Source organism: Saccostrea echinata, unplaced genomic scaffold (genome assembly GCF_033153115.1).
Source record: "Saccostrea echinata isolate AGI-Se365-2 ecotype Australia unplaced genomic scaffold, CSIRO_AGI_Sech_v1 ptg000048l, whole genome shotgun sequence".
NCBI lineage: Eukaryota > Metazoa > Mollusca > Bivalvia > Ostreida > Ostreidae > Saccostrea > Saccostrea echinata.
This window is the reverse complement of record NW_026889797.1, coordinates 2,737,827-2,757,828: the sequence shown is the minus strand read 5'-3', so window position 1 is coordinate 2,757,828 and position 20,002 is coordinate 2,737,827. Positions and strand designations below refer to the sequence as shown.

General features: G+C 31.2%; 1 protein-coding gene and 1 long non-coding RNA gene across 2 annotated transcripts; both read right to left on the bottom strand.

Annotated features, from left to right (window-relative positions):
• Positions 1 to 1,265: 1,265 nt before the first annotated feature.
• On the bottom strand, positions 1,266 to 2,637 carry LOC133203205 (uncharacterized). The gene is made up of 3 exons (XR_009723350.1): positions 2,512 to 2,637; positions 1,503 to 1,640; positions 1,266 to 1,397 (listed from the first exon to the last, which is right to left on the bottom strand). It is a non-coding gene; the product is annotated as an uncharacterized LOC133203205 (long non-coding RNA).
• Positions 2,638 to 4,748: 2,111 nt separating this feature from the next.
• Positions 4,749 to 18,882, bottom strand: LOC133203173 (multiple epidermal growth factor-like domains protein 10). The gene is made up of 16 exons (XM_061339013.1): positions 18,872 to 18,882; positions 18,510 to 18,626; positions 18,397 to 18,407; positions 11,755 to 11,982; positions 11,060 to 11,314; positions 10,521 to 10,655; positions 10,079 to 10,216; positions 9,817 to 9,948; positions 7,779 to 7,916; positions 7,546 to 7,677; positions 6,779 to 6,916; positions 6,531 to 6,662; positions 5,558 to 5,695; positions 5,323 to 5,454; positions 4,891 to 5,014; positions 4,749 to 4,755 (listed from the first exon to the last, which is right to left on the bottom strand). Exons 1-16 carry the CDS (start codon positions 18,880 to 18,882, stop codon positions 4,749 to 4,751), a joined length of 1,968 nt encoding a protein of 655 aa, XP_061194997.1.
• Between the last annotated feature and the right edge of the window lie 1,120 nt (positions 18,883 to 20,002).

The following is a 20,002-nucleotide window of genomic DNA, read 5'->3' as shown; positions in this document are numbered from 1 at the left end:
AATACATTATGTGAAATTGATCCTCAGTTTTCTTGCCCCAACTAACCGAAGTGTCATGAATTTGAGTACGAATTAGTGTGGTCCATATATTCTTTAAAAAAAAAAATTTCATAAATTTCCGAAAGAAATGCAAGTAAAACATTGATTCATTATTGTGTCCCAACCCTATCCCTGTAATTATGATTTGAACACATTTAAATCTTTATTAAGAACATAAGCATATAATAAGAATAAACAATGTCGAACAGTTCCTGAAAACCTATTTTGAAAATGGTTATCTCGGCACATTCACTCCTAAAACCTTGATTCACTATTTTGGATTAAACCAATCACTTGCAACAAGGTGAACAAACTAAAATCTTCGTTGCCTCAGGATACTCCAGTAGCAATGTCCCTAGTGGTACTGCTGTTCTTAAAAAATAAAATGTCAGATGTTTTTAAGATGTATTGCCATGCAAAACATTGATCTCTTAGTGTGGCCCTATCTTTTAGCAAACTTCAACCTCAACTTCCTTAGCATACATGCATTAAAATATCACTTATCGTGCATTTCTATCCTTGACTAGTTTTTTTTGAAATATTGTTCGTTTATATGACCATTAGAAACACTTTGGTGAACCACCCTTCCTCATGAAAATTCGAATTATCAAAATTTCTAATTCAAGCCATTAGAAGATGTTTTCCCCCCAAAAAAACCTTGACACCGTATCGAGGCTCCATGTATGTTTGCATATTAATAGCATTTATCATGGATGTGCTCTTCATGAGGAAAAATGTTTTCTTACTTTTAATATTTTAGTAATTTTGATATCCTACTGTGCCCCGTCCTACCCCTGGGGAAAAGATGTGCAAAAATTTGAATGAACACTATGTCTGAAAGCTTTGACATGTTTCCTTTTTTCGTTCAGTGGTGGTTGATTTCAATGACCCAAATTTTCACTTTTTAAAAATTATCCCTCGGGAAAAAAGAGTGACTTGTTATGTGTAAAAACAGGAATTCAGTCTACCTAATGATGTTTTATGGCATGATTGGTTGATTTTGGTGAAATGGTTCTAAGGAAACAAAACAATGTGAAAAGTTTACAAAACGACGGACGACGGAAAGCGGAAGACAGACATGCCATACGGACGCTGGGCACTACATTAAAATATCAGCTTACTTGAGACTTATGCTCAGGTAAGCAAATAATGTCAGCAAAGCCATATCGATAAAAACAAGGAAATTATTTTCAAGTGTTTGGTACATGTACATCACTTACCTTCATGACAATAATCTCCCTTCCATCCTGGCTGACATCCGTTGTCACAAAGACCATTTGTTCTGTTACATGTAGATCCATAACATGTTTTGTTACACATCTCCAGACAGTTTCGCCCAAATCTTCCAATTTTGCATGCTGTAGTTTTGTAACAAAACAATTATCACACAAATTGGAGCAAATTCTTTGAAAACGATTATTTTTATGAAAAAAAAAATCGTTTCATATTCACGAATGTCTTACTTTTATTGCAAAAAGTCCCTTCATTTCCTTCATTACAACCATTTATGCATGTTCCGTTAATTGGATGACATTGTTCTAAATTTATGCAGTATCCACAAAGCATGCTGCAGTTAATTCCATAAAATCCGCCATCGCATTCTGGAAATGTTTTAAAGGATGAAATGCACAATAAACATTAATTATCCTCAGTTCTCATTATATAGCGGGTTCCACTGTATCGCGCTATATTTAAAAAAAAATCGGATACATAGCTCATATCCTTTTTGTTGATGGACTATCTGTCTGTCGTCTGAATGTTGACTTTTGTGAGGATTAAAAAGTATGGAACACCTGTTGGCAATTTTTTTATTCAAATAAAACGTAATATTACAGATTACCATTCCCGTTTTTTCTTTTATTTAGACCATTGAATTTATGTCATGTGAAATCCATAATAAAGTTCATATTTTGAAAGTCTCAAGTATGTATTATTGTTTAGTTTTCATGTAGAAGTACATCGTGAATTTAAAAATAAAAATTGACGTCCATGTCAACTACAAGCTTCCATAATTTCCCATACGGCGATACAGTGAGTCTCTCCAATTTAGGAGGTAATCAAGACTTCCTGTTTTAAAAATAGAATACAAATTAAACGATGCAAGCTTGGAAAATAATTTGACACTAAAAAAAAATTAGGCCATAGTTAGGTTTATGAATATCATTTGATCAAAGGTTAAAGTAAAAATTTGGAATTACACTTTTTATGCAAAAGAATTAAGTACCGCGATATAATGAGACACCAGTATATATGGATATCGTTTTGTTAAAATCGACACACATCATCTGCTCTTTGAATAGATTTCTTTATATTTTGATAGATTGATACACAAACAAGTATCTAAATAAATGAATAAATAAAAAAATAAAAGGAATATAATTAACCATCGAAAAATAAAATAATTAGTGTTAAAAAATAGATAAAAAAATCGAAATATTTTGAGATTTTGTGAGTAAAATTATATAGTTTTACCATTATGACAGAATTCTCCTTTCCAACCAGGATAACATCCTGTATCGCATACACCATTCGTTCTGTTACAACCATAACATGTATTGTTACAGCTGTTGACACAGTTTTCTCCAAAGAATCCGTCAGTACATGCTGAAGGATTAAAACAATACCTTATGTTCGTTATTTAAGTCATTTTCTTAATTTTTACATGCATAGCTATTGTACATAGGCAGCAAATCTAGCCTATTCATGATGTTTTGTGTTATGTGTGTTATGATAACTTGCCTTATACGACATAAACAGTTTATTCACTTTCAGTAGCTTCAATTGTTATTTTTTTCATTATGATATAAATCGTTACAAACAATCCATTTCCTCTATGACGGAATTGTGCATATATGCATACATAAAAGCACAGCAGAGAGAGAGAGAGAGAGAGAGAGAGAGAGAGAGTTACAAAAATGTGTTGTTCCATCTGTTTCACAGTCTCAAATGTATCGTTTTTACCATTTGTATATGATAAGAACGGTTGTGTTCAATAAAAATTAAGATTTAAGTGTTATATTTCAAAATGCAGAATAAATTTTTAAAACTGTTCTATAATCTAGAATTGCGTCTAGTCTGGCTGCAAATTTCCAAGGTACAAGTTAAATTTAACTGTATTTATTTTCATTCAATATCTTTTATATTTACTTCTGTTGCACAACTCGCCCTCAAATCCTTCAGTACATCCACTTGAACAAGACCCATTAATTGGATGACATTCATCCGGTTTTTTGCAATGTCCACAAGAGGCATTACATTGTTCGCCGAAAAATCCATCATCACATTCTGGAATAATTTAAATACTCTTTTAATGTTTCAAATATAGAAAGTATGCTCAAGAAAAAAACAATTACACTTGTATACATGAATTTTGAAGATAACGAACAGTAATGGATCTCAAAGTCCATTGGAACAATGCAAATTGTAGCAGGGCAAATAAGGACATCAAACACATCAGAGGTGGGATCAGGTGCAATGGAGAAGTGAGCATCCCCTGTCGACCGCTCAAACCCACCGTGTGCTCCTTGTAATGATCGAGAAGAAACCCGAAAAAATCCGAAGACAATTCAATTTGTAAATAATAGCATACCAATAAGGATGAAAAACGTCAGTCTGCATATGACTTAATGATAGGTTGTATTTACTTACAAGGTCAATGTATAGACTATAAAAATTTGGAAATGATGACTTCAAACGAGACTTTGTTGATATTCTTGCTTCCAGAACTTCTTTGTCAATTGCTTGCTTCGTTTCAGATTTGTTCTTAGGTAGAGCGTGCTCTTGCGTATCGAACCAACTGAGAAACATTAACACCATATGCAGGTGATTAGGGAAGATTGCTGGATAGATAAGGGAAGTTGACGATTGAAAGGTTGAAGTCATAACTTTTATCATAGAGCTTATTGTTAGGTTACCATTGACGTCTTTTTCATGTAAAATATCCAAATATGAAACATGCGTCTTTTATTTAAAGCTCACTGGAATATATCGAGTCGACATATAAATTGAAGGAACTATTGTTAATTGATAATACGTCGTCGAACGTACAACATTTTTATATAAAAAAAAAATAACTCTGCATTTAATTGATGTTTATATAGACTACTTTTTTTTCCTTTTACGTATATAGTGTCTTGTATAAAATCCTTAAATTTTCCTCAGTTCAAATGGTCATAATTAACTAAGCAGATAAAATGTTAAGTCTTTTTTAGGGATAGGGATGAATTTAATAAAGGAGATATACTTTTATCAAAAATAGAAACATTAATAAAACCTAGATATTTAAAGAAAAAAACGGAAGGAAAAACCTTTGCAAATAGTTATTAATATAACGATCTTAAATTTGTTTTACTTAAGACCCATTGCTTCGCCAAACAAACTTTAGGCGTTTGCTTAGGCAATGATGTTTGTTTCCAATATAGGAGAATTTTTCCACAGATTGCATATTTAATCGTGAATGGCCTTTTCACTAACTTTCGTGTGACGTGCTTAGGATGTATTTTAGGCAGTACTAACATATTCTTTTTAAACACGCAGAAAGGATCTTAGCTGTATAAAAAATTACTTTATGAAAACATCCCTCACCTTTATGACAGTAATCTCCCTTCCATCCTGGATGGCATCCAGTGTCACATTTACCATTTGTTCTGTTACAACCGAAACAAGTACTGTTGCAAGTCTCCACACAATTTCTTCCAAAGGACCCGTTTTTACAGGCTGTAAGTCAAGAAATTGCAAAAGAAATTAATATAGTTCTGCATTTTGAAAAAAAAAATATGAAATAGAATCAAAAAGATTACAGAAAAACAATTATATCTAGAAATCCAAAGGGGCTTACTTTCATTGCAAAACGTCCCTTGATATCCTTCATCACAGCCATTCATACATGTTCCGTTAATTGGTTGACATTTTTCTGAATTAATGCAGTGCCCACAGTGTATACTGCAATTATCTCCATAGAATCCATTGTCACATTCTGAAAAACGTGTAGAGAAAAACAATTATCAAAAAAATGATAACATTTTTTTTTTTCATTCTTCGATGCGTTTCTTCCCTTTTAACGTTCAATTTCGCAAAATAACTTTCTCATTAAATACAAAAATGTTAAGCTTTTAGGAGAAAAAAGAGAGTTAATTTTTGAATTTATCTAAAAGCCATACGATATTACACACTGAGCTGTCAAGAATCTTAGTTTACCTAGTGTGCATTTGTGCTTAAAATGAGCATGCTGAAAAATCCTCAAATTTACTTATCAAAAACATACTTTATGAAACTATCCCTGACCTTGATGACAGTAATCTCCTTTCCATCCAGGATAACATCCAGTTTCACATATTCCGTTTGTTCCGTTACATCCATAACATGTAGAGTTACATGTCTCTAGACAGTTTCTCCCAAAGGTTCCGTTTCTACAGGCTGTAAGTCATTAAAGTAAAGGAGAAATCACAATGCCTATGCATTTATGAATATATTATAAGAAATTGAAAAAAAAAATATCTACAATTCAAGCGTGACTTACTTTCATTGCAAAAGGTCCCTTTAAACCCTTCATCGCACCCATTCATACATGTCCCGTTGATTGATTGACATTGTTCTGAATTTATACAGTGTCCACAAATCATGCGGCATTTATTTCCAAAAAATCCATTGTCACATTCTAAAAGATTTGAAAAGGAAAACAATAAAAGAGGAAATAAATATTATAAAACTCTATGCTTTTACTTGCTTCTCTGGTGTGATTCTTCCCGTTTAAAGAACCATTCTGCAAACGGTTTTCTCATTTTAAATATACCTTTAAGGAGAAAAATTCCTTTCAAAGGTAAGGTATTAAACGTATATAGCAAACTATCGATCATGAAAAAAAAATATATTGAATTAATATTTGGATTTATCCAAAACGTTATAATACATTACAGAATGAAGTGAAAAAAAAATAAGAAGTACAGGTATGCTCTTACCAAAGGCAGTGAAACAAATGAAATAAAACAGAAAAATAACATCTAATGATTGAGTGCAATGTGTGGCTTGAAAATTGATTTATATGAAATTTTGTAAATTGTACTGTAAATTTCTTTTTTGGGGGGATTTGTATGAATAAAAGTGGAGAGTTCATTTTGTTTTATGTAAAAAAAAACATTAATGTATATTTATGATTAAAAAATAATAAACAAAAATAAATGATAACAATAAAAACAATGATAACATAAAATGCTTGCAAATTCTTACTCATATTGCAACTTTTCCATTTGCCTTTTTAAAAATACCAGTTACTGTTTCTTTCGAAAAACTTAAGGCGTTATTTTTGCAATATATGAAAAAATTTTCCATGGAAGATTTGGATTTATTTGTAAATTGTTTTGTGACTAATTAAAGTGTAACCTGTTATGGATACCATTTCAACCAGTTGTACGCAAAAATACTTTTTTTTTCAAAGCCTAAAAAAGTCTTTTAGCCTTTCTATATCATGTACGACTTTAAAACGTTTCACTCACCCTTGTGACAGTAGCTCCCTTTCCATCCTGGATGACATCCGCTGTCACATTTACCATTTGTTCTGTTACATCCATAACATGTAGAGTTACAAGTCTGAAGACAGTTTCGTCCAAAGGTTCCGTTTCTACAGGCTACAAATCATTGAATTACTATATTTTGTTTTTTTGTAAGAAATGCTAAGTAATGCTTAGACATTGAAAAAGAAAATAACAGAAATGGTAATATGTAAAATTCACCCATGACTTACTTTCATTGCAAAAGGTCCCTTCAAATCCTTCATCACAGCCATTCATACATGACCCGTTGATTGGATGACATTGTTCTGAGTTTATGCATTGTCCACAAGACATACTGCAATTATCTCCATAAAATCGGCCATCGCATTCTTAAAGATTTAAAAAAAAAATGAAAATAATAAAAAGAAAAATAAAAGATATAGTTTTGTGCCTTTTTGATAGCTGAGCTAACAGCTGGTAAAATATTTTCGTTTGAGAGACTAGCAGATAATTTGGCATTAAGCATGGTTGACTCTCATCTGTATAAAAATACATTGTTGACTATTCAAGTTACGACAATTTTCAGAATCACTGCTATAATTTCCAAATGGCGTCACTTCTGATATTGTGAATATGATATGTGTTTTATTTTTAAGCGACTCAGGCTTTTTGAGAGTTTGTGAAAACAAGTTATCAACCAGCAATAGTCATGGGGCCTGTTCCTCCCATGCTAAAACGTGGAATTCTACAAATAAGGCCTACATTGAAACTATGGAATCAGACATTCAAACAGAATGGGCCTAGGTGAATTCTTATCACAAGATGAATTTTTATTATTCAGTTAACTGAAAGGTTACTGAACGTGTAATGAAAAGGTAACTGAAGGACAAGGATTTCTAGGCCATTCTGTTGAATGAATGGCAGGGTTTCGTTCTGCAAACATTTAAGAAACATACAAATACAATATCTAGGTTTAAAACACAAGTTAGAATTCGATAAATACAGTAAAGACTTTTACCCCTATGACAGAATTCTCCTTTCCAACCAGGATAGCATCCATTTCCACAAACTCCGTTTGTTCTATTACGCCCTTTACATGTATCGTTACATTTGTTGACACAGTTTTCTCCAAAGTATCCCACTGAACATGCTTAAAGTTTAATTTGAGTATATTTTATATCTTTTCAGCGCTTACTTTATTAATTGTCAAATTCTAATTTCATCTATTCATTTTTATTTTATTTTATTTACGTTTCTTGCATAGTTGTCCTTCATATCCCCCAGAACATCCATTCAAACACGTCCCATTTACTGGGTTACACTCCTCTGACTTCTTGCAATGTCCACAAGTCATGCTACAATTTTCGCCAAAGAACCCATCATTACATTCTGTAATTATTCAGATGTTTCATAATGTTTTACATTGTTTACCTAAAAATTATGAAAATGAACATACTTTTATTATCATTAGAGAAAATAAACGTTTTGTATTATATAGGAAAACAAAAAAAAAAAAAAAAAAAAAAAAACAAAACAAAACAAAACAAAAAAAAAACAAAAACAAAACAAATGTATGCATAAAATTTACAGGAACGCTGAATGTTACTTCACTTTGTTTGCTCTTTGTAACATGTAGCCTTTTTGTAAGTATAGAAACAAAGGAATTGACGTTTTTGTTCTTTCTAATTATTTTATCTAAAAAATAGTTTAAGTAGTTGAATGAAAGGTCTCATCGTGTCCTCACATTTTGATTTATAAAGACATTTTTAATAACAATAAGCTAAGATAAAGATGTCTTTTATGAATGTAAAGATAATGAACTATGCCAACAAATTCACTTCTTTTTGATGGTCTATTTTATGTTAATCCCGAAACCATTGATATACGCTTTCTTAAGACGTCTGTACATCTACAAACCAAATAACAGAGCCTGCTAGATGTTGTTAACATGGAGAAGATTTTCAATAACTTTTATTAAATATTAAGAAACTTTTTTAATTTTTTTTTCTGACAGCCCGATGATAATAAGAAACACATCTCTAATGTGACGCTAAAAGTAGGACTCTTTTAGTATAAGAGCCTACAAATTCCTTTTAAACTGCTTATTCAAGGAAACGAATAAAACTTTGTATGGAAATAATTTTACAGTGTTTGCAGTTTCCGATGATCTATTAAATGATACAGCTCGATAATTAAGAAAAAAACTTCATTCACGTTTTTGCAAGTTTTGATACCATAGAATTTTTTTTTTTCTAATTGTCATTTTGTCATTTTTATTTTTAAAACAAATAACAGATTAAGGTTGTGTGTAATAAGACGATAATTTTGATACCCATCAAAAAAATAAAAAAAAATTAAAAGTAATGTGAACATGCTTTAAAAATAGTTGGGATGTGGGCGACAGGGACGTTAGAAAATGTCAGGGGACATCAGGGGTTAGACAGTGGTGACAGGGGCGAGGTCAGGGGACGTCAGGGCGTAAACAGGGTAGTCAAGGTCAACGACAGGGGATCACAGGAGAAGTCAGGAGGAGACAGGAAAATGTTAGGGACTGACTGGGGGACGGCAAGTGTTTTTTTTTTTTTTTTTTTAATCTGAAGGGAAAGTCATTACAGTAGTGTGAAGAGCCTTCTAATCATATTTTCTCGATTAGTTATTGTATGTGGGTACATACCTCTAATTATTTTTAGAATGGGTAGGGGAAGAAAGTAGTGCAGAAAAAATTACAAGTTCCTTAATTTTCAGACCTGAATAAAAAAAACTGTGATAATGTATTAAACTGAGCCTCATACTTGTTGATAAGGAGTATGTTCCCTTGCAAAAAAGCTTGGCAGATGCAATTTATCAAGAAGATCAGCAGAATTATTTTAAGTATTAAAATACCAGTGAGAAGTCCTGAATTCCCCTACTTTCACTTTCATTTTTAGAGGTTAACGCAGACAGACGCATTTTGCCGGAAAACGAATCTGACATGCCACCTCGAGATTTTAACTAAGGAAAGACAACTTGATGTACTTTGATTTGAGGGGTCACTCACTGCTGAACGAAAATTAGGGACATTGCTATGTGAAGAAACGTTAACGTTGCCGCCTCTGGGAAAACAATAAGAGGACTGTACCCATGTAATTAATGAATATTCAATAACCTAAAAGTTTCAAGGTTTAATTTGTCAGATATTATACCTTATTCGGAATTATGCAAATGCTGTTTCCAAAGTTGCCTAAAGCGTCTAATATAACTTCCAAAAAAATCACAAGGTAATATTTTGAATGGATTTATGAACCTTTACCTTCATGGCAGTACGCTCCCTTCCAACCAGGATAACAACCATTCTCACAAATACCATTTGTTCTGTTGCATCCCTTACAAGTATCGTTACATTTGTGGATACAGTTTTCTCCAAAGTATCCTTCATTGCATGCTTTAAGACGAATAAAATGTGCTTAGAATACTCGTTATTTAGCTGTATCAGTGATTTGAGACAAAATTCTTTACTTGAATGTTCAGATATTGCACAAATGTGTTTTAATTATCTTTATAATTATATATACTTTTATTGCAGAATTGTCCTTTATATCCTCCAAAACATCCATTTAAACACGTTCCATTTATTGGGTGGCATTCGTTCGGTTGTTTGCAATGTCCACAAGCCATACTACATTGCTTCCCAAAGAATCCGTCGTCACACTCTTTAATAATTTGAATAAGTAGACAGATAAAGTACAGAAGAAATAAGGAAGAAAGCATGTTTTATTTGAAAGATTTCAATTACATCATATTTCTTCATCTTTAAATGATATTTAAAAATAAGTGTGTATGTGATCTCATTTGTCAATTCTTAAAAAAACTATCTATTGTTCAAGACAACGGCTAGCAAAGACAAATAGATTATTTAGCTTTAACATTATTTGTTTTTCTTCGTGATTGCAAATTATGTTAAAGACAAATATGAGTGATGTGATGTATTTTGTAGATAAATTGAAAAAAACTCACCTTGCTGACACCATTTGCCCTGATAACCAGGTGCACATTGTGGACACTCTCCTGATTCTATATGACAGTACTGTAGGCAGTTTGAAGAACATCGGTGAGAACAATCTGTACCATAACGAGTGGGATCGGAGCAACCTAATTATGTATTTGTACTATGACACAATTTAGCAACAAATTGTAATTGTTTATATTTGTATTTATTCTAAGCAATAACATAAAAAGAGTTCAAACGCTTATCTTTATATCTTAACAGTTGTTTAAAACCCAATAATTAAATATAAATATATACTTTTTTCAAACAGCTTTTAAAAACATGGGGTATTGATGTGCAGTTTTTTAACAAATGTATTTTTATTTATGTAGGAAAGTAATTCAGCTAAGAAAATACCTTTCGACGGGAAATTGTTACAACAATCACGTGACTTGAGTAGTATTCAGTTTATTATAAAAATTATCAGTCTTTGGACCTTTTGTGCCTCATAGATAGTTATGCTTACCATTATCATTTAAGACTTTGATGATTTTCATTTGAAACCTACCATAAACTTCGACCTCACAAAGCTCAGTGAACGCGTTCACTGAATATCCATTTGGATAGCTGACGCCCTGAAGTCTTTCATTATAGTAGATGACATATTGTCCATGTACTGGACAGCTGATGTTGGCAACGGCTGGTATTGTTGCTCTGTTGTAATTTGTGTCGTGAAAGCATAATTTCCCAGCGAGTCTGTCTGTTGTATTTGAAATGTACACATAAAATCCAAGAAATCTGGTTGTATACGCATTGGCAGAATCTGAAATTTTCAATATTGTATTTTCATAGAAAATTGATAGCTTTCTATGAAACAAGTTTACAAAATAAGCACATCTAAAACGTAAGTTTTTTTCTTAAATCTCCATGCCTTTATCCATATTTTGTTTTTATTTAATATTATCTTTAAATATATATAATATCCTGAAATGATCAAAGGATGAAGCTTGGGCATTCAAGTAGTTGAAAAGTAACTAAAAATTTCCTGACAGTCGACTTATATGTAGAGTTCCGTCGTTTAAAAAAAAAACAACTTTCTAGACCCCTTAGTGATCCATTCCTTTGACTAAATAGTGGATTTTCTCCTGTGGTTTACTGACTTTGCCAAAACAGATACATTTAGTAACTACATCTATTTACAGATATATCACTACACATGTACATACATCAATTGAATATCATATTCACTGACTTCTTACGTACTCCAGAACACGTTATCTGTTCTGTAATAAATGACTATGAAGTTTATTCCACGAACTCCTTCTAGATTCACCCACCACGTGGCAGTTCTTTCCCCATCTCTAGAAACACTGCATTGTTTTCCAATATAGGAAAGATCTGATCTTTGACCATCAACAGCTCTTGATGAACTACTATATGAAGGGTCATGAGTTGTGCTTTGCCATGTAGGTCTGAGGTATGCTAAATTTTCTGTAAAAAATAATAAAGTGGCAAGATGTGAATAGACAGATAATCCGCTTGCGAGTCTCTCAAAAATTTAAAATCCGTTAAATTTGAAAATGTATGATATGATAGTTTAGTCAATATGTTATTATTATTACTGTTATTATCGTCAACTAAAAAATGTTAACCGTTATTTTTCAGTTTATGAAGACTAAGTTTTTATTATTTTACCTTTATATAGTATGATTACATATGCTTACTAATCTTTACAGTTTTCTTAACAGTTACAAACATATCTTTGATATAAAATAGATTTTTTTTTTTTTTTTTAAATTGAATCTGCTGAAAAGGCAGTTAAAGTAATATATTTCATTTTTGTTGTTTGTCAGTCCTTTCATCTATTCATCTTTTATTCGAATGGAATTATAAAAAAAAAAGCAGTGCCTTTTAAAAAAGAAGATAACAAATGTTGGCTTTGCTACTGTCTTATATATATGAACTAATAAATACTATAGCCTTATAAGTTCCATTTTATGTGAAACAGTAGAAGAATATTGTATATGAACCTAAAAGTTTTATGGATCTCTTAACATGTCGATGAAAATATAAATAAATGAAATAAGCTCGGTAAATGGATATTAGATGTTAGTTGAAAGAAGACCACTTTGATTATTTAATTTCAAAGTCCTAATACACAAAAATAAATAAATAAATAAATAAATAAAATCCAGCTATCACAATAGAAAGCCCGGGTATTGCTTCCTTATTCTTTTAGCCACACGCAATTCTATTCATTAAAACAGGGATATTTTTCATAGTACATAATTATAACCTTATGTTAAAAAAAATGTTAGAAAAAAAGAACATGACAAGGAAATTATTTATTCTGAAATGAAAGAGAAAGTTTCCTATCAAGCATTTTTGGAAAATTTGTAAGTCTTATTCTATTTTTGTTGATAGTATTCAGGTATCAAGTTACTTATTTTTTTCTTTACATTTAAGTATACCCCCTCCCCTTTTCTTATTTCAAATTGAAAGAAAAGTGTGTTTGAGTATTTTGTTCCAGTATCTGTCCAGTATCTGTCTTTTTTTTTTTTTTTTTTTTTTTTTTTTTTTTTAAATTTAAACACACCTTTATATTAAGTAACTGTTTACTGAAAAGAAGGAATAGTGCTTTAAAGAATCTTAATGTGGATTTGTAATAATTCAAAGTGCATAACATAGACATACTGAATATTTTTTACACGGTTTCTTACGTTGACATCGTTGGTCAGCTCTATATTTATAATCTTTAGAATGTAGCGTAGAATAGGTCTTACACATGTTACGTTCATAAGAACCATTTCATAAAAGACATGTTCTTTTAAACGAAGCAAATAAAATTGAATTAGGTTTACTTATATTCTCCCGTAATGTGAACTCTCAATTATTTCTTCCCAATAACATTTAATAAAAAAAATTAATGCGTTTGTCTTTCCTTTTCAAGCAGAAACAAGAGTTGGGATATGTTTATAAGAAGATAGCATAAACACAAGTTTAGGAAATTAGAGTTTTTATTAAAAATAAGCATAGCATTAAGGCATATGTTGTTTCTATGTGTAACGTAACGAACTCACGAACTTTGAGCCATGTCAAGGTATGAAATTGTAAAAAGTAAAGAAAAAAAGAAGGTCAGTGCAGTGATATGTCTAAGGAAAAAAGAACATGTGAAATATGAATTTTCTTCCAAAAGTTTAGGGCAATATCTTAACAATTACATAGAAAATCTTTTTCTTCCTGTCGTATTTCAATTTGCTTTACTGCGATAATCCTTCTTAAATTGACGCCTTAATCCAAGTATGTGCTTATAACAATCATTTGCATAGAATAACTTATTACCCTAATGGTGTTCGAGTGTGTCAATTGTCCAGCCGCATTACAAAGTGTCATTTGAAGCTCTTGTGATTTACAAAATGCTGGTCTAGCTGGTTTTGTTTATATATAACTGCTTTAAACTAGGATCATTTAAATACATAAAAATGCACATGTAGCACATTCCTATATAAATGATTTTATTATAAACTTAAAATTAATGTGTTCACGTTTTAAAAAAGCAGCTATATTCGCAGATCGCAATGTGTCAAAACAAGCTTGATATTTTTTTTCAGTACATCAAGATTACCGGAAGAAATTTCAAACTACAATGATTCAATCCTACAATTATTTACTCTTAGAATTAAAATCAAGTGGCGTAATGAATATCGCTAGTAAACAAAAGTAAAGAAGACAGAAAAAAGGAGAAAACAATTCTTAAATCTTTCTTTAGTGTGATAAATATAAATAAAATATCCCCGACAGGTTGCCGCCAACAGTGTCTTTTGTTTCGTTATTGTGTTAAAAAACAAATGATTTTGAAACAAAATTGGTAAGATACATGTAACTCGCATACATCTCTGAAATTGAGTGAGAATAATTTTCATATTTTCATAAGTTATGTAAAGTAGTTTGCAACGCATTTATGTCAAGTAAAAAATAGATGAGAAAAATCATGCAAACATAACTTAGATGGTAAATTTGTATAAACAGTACAATTTATTGTTTATGTGGAACCCTTATTAAAAGCTTTCCTCAATTTTGTGTTGAAAAGCTATTTGCAACAAATTGATTTTATTTTGGTTTATGAAACTCAAAAAAATGCGTATGTTAAGTTCACGTGAGCATTTCAGATAGAATTTTCCCGTTATTATGATCGGGCAGACGGGAAAAAATCGTAGGCAATTCAGTGTGAAAATAATGGCCTAACAATTTTTATGAAAAACATCAGTCAAAAATAGACTGCATGATATAATGTATTAGCTGAGAGGATCATTGTATCGACCATAGAATTTGCACAATATTGACCTGAAAGTAGACTGGTGTTATTCCTCTTTCATTACCTAATAGTCAAAAGGTTACCTCGTTATAGAAATTGTTCGTAGTAATGCATGCTCTTGCGTATTTGATCAATTTGGAGACATAAAGTCCATATGCAGGTGACAATGGTATACAGCTACAAAAATAAGGGAAGTTGACAATTGAGAAGCTCAAATCATGTTTATGTTGACTGTTATTTAAAACTTCATCTCAAGAAAAGCAAAGCCATGGATAGGTATATTTTTGTTAAAGCAACCTCAGGTACATGTAGTTCATATTTAAGTTTGTTCCTAGGGCAAGCGTGGGGTGACAAAGGGTGATACATGTTTAAGTTATGAATAAAGAGAAAACATCTTTGGAAATCATCTTCTCTAGAACAACAACACCATTATAAGAAATATTTATATGGAATCGTCCTCATGTACTTTCGATTCAAGTTTTCTAAAATGATGATCCCTGAGTGTACGGTGGGCCCACAATATGTAATCAAAGTTTTACATATATAGAGACATTTGGAGAAAAAAAATGCTGCTGAAGTACAGTAGGGCCATGATGACTCAGATTAGGGTTATTGCCAATGGTCTTCTTGTTTCCTGTTTTACCTGCTTTTACACAAGAAATAATAACATACAATACGCTTCAATAAAAAAAAAAATATTTGTATTTTAGAAGAGGTAACGATATGGTACAAAGGTTCATTATTTCAATGCAGTCTTGAAGCGTTAAGAGCCAAAAAGAATTTTCAATATGAAATTATATTTTCTTACCGTATGCATGAGAATACACCAGAACACAGAAGAGAAGACATAGTACATACATGACTGTCTAAACCTTTGACTGTCTTACAAGGTCAACAAGGAAGAAAAAAACTACGACAGAAGAAGAGTATATGTCCTTACTGAAAAACTATCTAATATCCAAATCTAGTACTCTGTGCAAAGGGTAAGTGGGTCCAATTATGATTCTTATAAATAATACATGCTAATATTCATAAAACTCAGTTACTGGACAAAGCTTAAACTGTCAGTTACCTAAAGTTATGCATTTAAAAGCAAAATATGAAGCACTATATCAATATATATACATGTATCATTACATAAATTACGAATACCGATTTAATATTTATTAACTTTCAGGAAAAGGTGACGTTACAATTTTTAGTGGTATCATATGCCACTACTGTTCCACCAACTGAAACAGGTCACTTTTACCTGATTGTTCGCCTTGTATCGTAATAAGGAGATTTTGTCTTCACTCTATTTTTTTGGCGCCATAACAAACTTCAGACATCTAACATAGGAAGTGACTGCTTCGTCATTCAAAGTGACAGTCATTAGGATTAAAGGCTTTGTAAAGTAGTCGGTATTGTCAGGTTAAGTAAGCTATAGTTTTATGACCTGAAGTGTCATGCATGGGTAAACATATGTGGCACTTCAAATTTTCTAGATGTCTCTCAACGAGTAACAAATTCTTGAATATTACGTTAAACAGCGTTGCAACAGTATTAACAATTAAATAATTTAAACAATTAATCAACCGAAATTCCATAAGTGAATGAAATGTTTGCTAAATTATATAAGGGAAACAATTGATGACCGATTGATTGATAGAAGAATTCAAAGGTCAAGCTGAGAGAGTGCAAAAGCTAGGAATAAATACATGCAATATACCAGTTATTTGCTTACGTTCTTGAAAAAAATAAATCTTGTACACATAATTATTCTGAGTATTCTAAATGTCAAAACTAATGTTTATTGATTTAATTACTGGCTTACTGAGAGTAAAAAAGGGAACTTTAGATATGGAAGCATTCAACTTCACGCCATATATAACTGGAGTGTTGCAAGAAACACAGGATGATCCTCTGCAATTCAGTTAACTGAAAGATTGCTGAAAGGTGACTGAATGGCAGAGCTCTTTTATTAACTTTTAAATGTCAAAAAATATGTTGTATATCGGTACACTAAGATATTTTGTAAAGTAGGTCAAAGGTCAAGTTTAACGGTCACATGGTCGGGACAATTTTATAGAAGGCCATAGTACCTAGCAATATATGCTAAAAATATGTGCTAAAATCAAATTTAACAGTTATCAAGATACAAGGTGTGACAGACGGATAGCTAGACAGAGTGGCAGGCAGACAGACGGACAGATGCCGTATAAAGTGATCCCTAAGTGTCGCTCTGCAGGCGACACAAAATAGGTTTGTTTGAGTACCGAAATAAATGACAAATACTAAACATGACCAAATTAGTTTACTTACTTAGTTATAATTATAGTAAACATATTAAATAAAGATGCATTTCGTATAAAGAAATATTTCAGATTGTAATAGAATCCAAGTGTTTTATCACATAGCCAAGAGTTATACAATCTTTATTTCATTTGCTACACTTTTTATTTACTTCATTGTTTGATTTCAAAATATTTTTTTTATAAATGCATTTAAGCATTCACACAGAATTATGAGATCAAACTTGGGGAAAAAAGCAGGGCGCAGTGACCTTTTAATAAATAAACAAAATAGAACGTTAGTGGTGTACAATAGATTAAAACAGTAGAACATTAGAATGAATTTGACAAAAGGAAGAAATTATTGATTACATTTGATAAGTCATTACATGTAATTTACCATTGTAATCAAGTATATACATGTAATTATACATATTTTGCACATTATGTGTCTTCTTATCTACTACATATGCTAATGATATCAGGAAAGGTTAATATTTACATGTGACAGGATGGAATTCTAGCAATAATTTTTACCAAATATGTTTCACTTTGAAACCTTCTTCCATCTCGGAATATTCATCTCTTCCATCCACTCTTATGTTTTATGGCATTAAATTTATAAACATTGAAGTCAAGAATGCAATTATACTTTAATATTTTTATTTTTTTACGATGAATTCGAATATCTGTCAAACTGTTATTGAGATTGACCAAATTTGTATTCATGGAAACAGATTTTCTATGCTATTCTAATTCACAAATATTAAAGATGTTTCAGTTCAAAGACATAATAATCAACTTCAAAACTGTTCCTTTCACGATTTTTTTTCCGACTTGAAACAGAAGATAAAGACTCCCTTTAATTTTGAATTGTAGGCAGCATATAGGACCTAAAAGTATGATTATAGATTATCTTTAAATCATCTTTTACCATGCCCACATGATGGTTTCTTAGGTCAGTCAGCGAGTTATTTAAATCGTTTAATCGTCATAAAAAAATCATTTAACAATATATAGGCCTATCTGCTCCATTTATATTCTTTACATCTTGTCGAAATTGGGCACGGTGTTAAGTAATATATCCATTATGTTTTATACATATGATTGGTGTCGTACCGGGTCTTATAATACCTACTGTAGTGAAATAGATTACGATAAAGAATAACAGTCGCTCAAAAAATAATTCAAAGAAATCTTTGAACAAGGTATCAAACATGGACCCCTGGGAACTCCAGAGATGGGATTAAGTACCTAAGAGGAGTAAGCTTTTTAAGTCATAACCATAAGTCATATTTTTGAGCATTATATGAGTACCTGATTCATATCTTAAAAAAATAAAAGGAAATAAGTCAATACTTTACAACTTGAACTTATCTTTTCACTTCTATTGTATTTTATCGTAGTTTTCAGCAACTTCCAATTCGTACCTATCTTGATATTCAGGATTTTCATAGTCATCTTCAATTTCTGAGGTGGCTTCTTTTTCTGAAACTGTGACGTCCACAAAATAATTCTTATTTCCCTGTTCCCCATGGTGCTTAATCCTACAAAAAATAAAGTAATTTAGAAATTTATATCAAAATAAGATGCAGCAATGTTTTATAATATTTTTAAAAAGGAATTACTTGCCTTTCTTTAACTTTGTAAAACGTGTTATTGAAAATAAACAGGATACAAAGGACTTCAAGAACTGCACGAAATTTCGTCGTTTTTAGCATTTAATGCACATTATCAAAATGAATCTTCAGTTAATTTTGAAATTAGTATCACGATAAGTTTTTACACTAACCCACGAGACATTCCTTCCCTTTTTTCCCCCAGCCTTATATATAGCAACTTTACAGGATACAGTCAAATGATGACAATCAAGTGAACTTTTACAAAACAAGCTACATTCCCGTTTACATTCATGTCCATATAAACCAAATTCACAGACTGCATATTAAGACTGATAATTACCACAGCATATCTGAAAGTTTTACAAGCTTCATAATGTCTTTTCCAGCCTTAAAAACTATCGTAAAATTGGTTTAATTAGACATTAGACATTTACCCTTGTCACATGTATTTCCAAGGTATCCAGATTGACATCCATTAGCACAGGAACCATTAATAACCTAACACTGTTCTTTATTTCGACATTGTCCACATATCTCATGCAACATTAACCGCACCGATTATTATCACACTCCATGATTTTAACAGAAAAAAATAAATAACAACAGTAATGTGCGCCATGGAAGAAGAAATATGAAATATATTCAAGAAAAAAAACTTGCTTATAAATGTCAGATATGGCAACATAGATTTGTAAATAAATTTAAAATTGATTTATTACGTGTCACACCAATTTTTAAATGCAAAATAATCGCTACTTTAGCAGGTTTTATTTAATTTCATTCCCCATATTTATTATGTAATGCATTCTGAATTTCAATTATCTATTTTTATGGTGTTTGTTTTATAATGAACACAAATCAAAATGTAGTATTTACCGGAATAGAAGATTAATATTTTTTATTTATTTATTTTTTTTTTTTTTTGGAGGGGGGGGGGGCTCAACCTTTTTTGTAAATTGAGTAGATATTTTTTAAAATGGCTGTATCCTTCATGACAGAATTCTCCTTTCCAGCCAGGATACCATTCATTGTCACAAATGCCGATTGCTCATGTATCATTACAGTCTCTTGTTAATTCGATTTTCTCCAACATATCCATGCTAAATCATGCTAAATCATAATCAAAATAAAAGAACATTGCATATTATTATCAGTCACATATTATACATTTGGGACACAGTAATATTGGTATTTTCAATAACGGACATGAATGGAAAATTTCTGTTCGTTTTTGAAAATGAAATTCGGCTTGATGGATTTTCTTTAAGTAATTTTATTACTTTCATTGCAGAATTGTTCCT

What these genes read in the sequence shown, in the direction of transcription:
- LOC133203173 (XM_061339013.1), bottom strand. An exon ending in GGGAGCGTACTGCCATGAAG is followed by an intron (nt 7,917 to 9,816) that starts GTAAAGGTTCAT and finishes GAATAATTACAG; the next exon opens with AATGTAATGATGGGTTCTTT. An exon ending in AGGGACCTTTTGCAATGAAA is followed by an intron (nt 6,663 to 6,778) that starts GTAAGTCATGGG and finishes AATGATTTGTAG; the next exon opens with CCTGTAGAAACGGAACCTTT.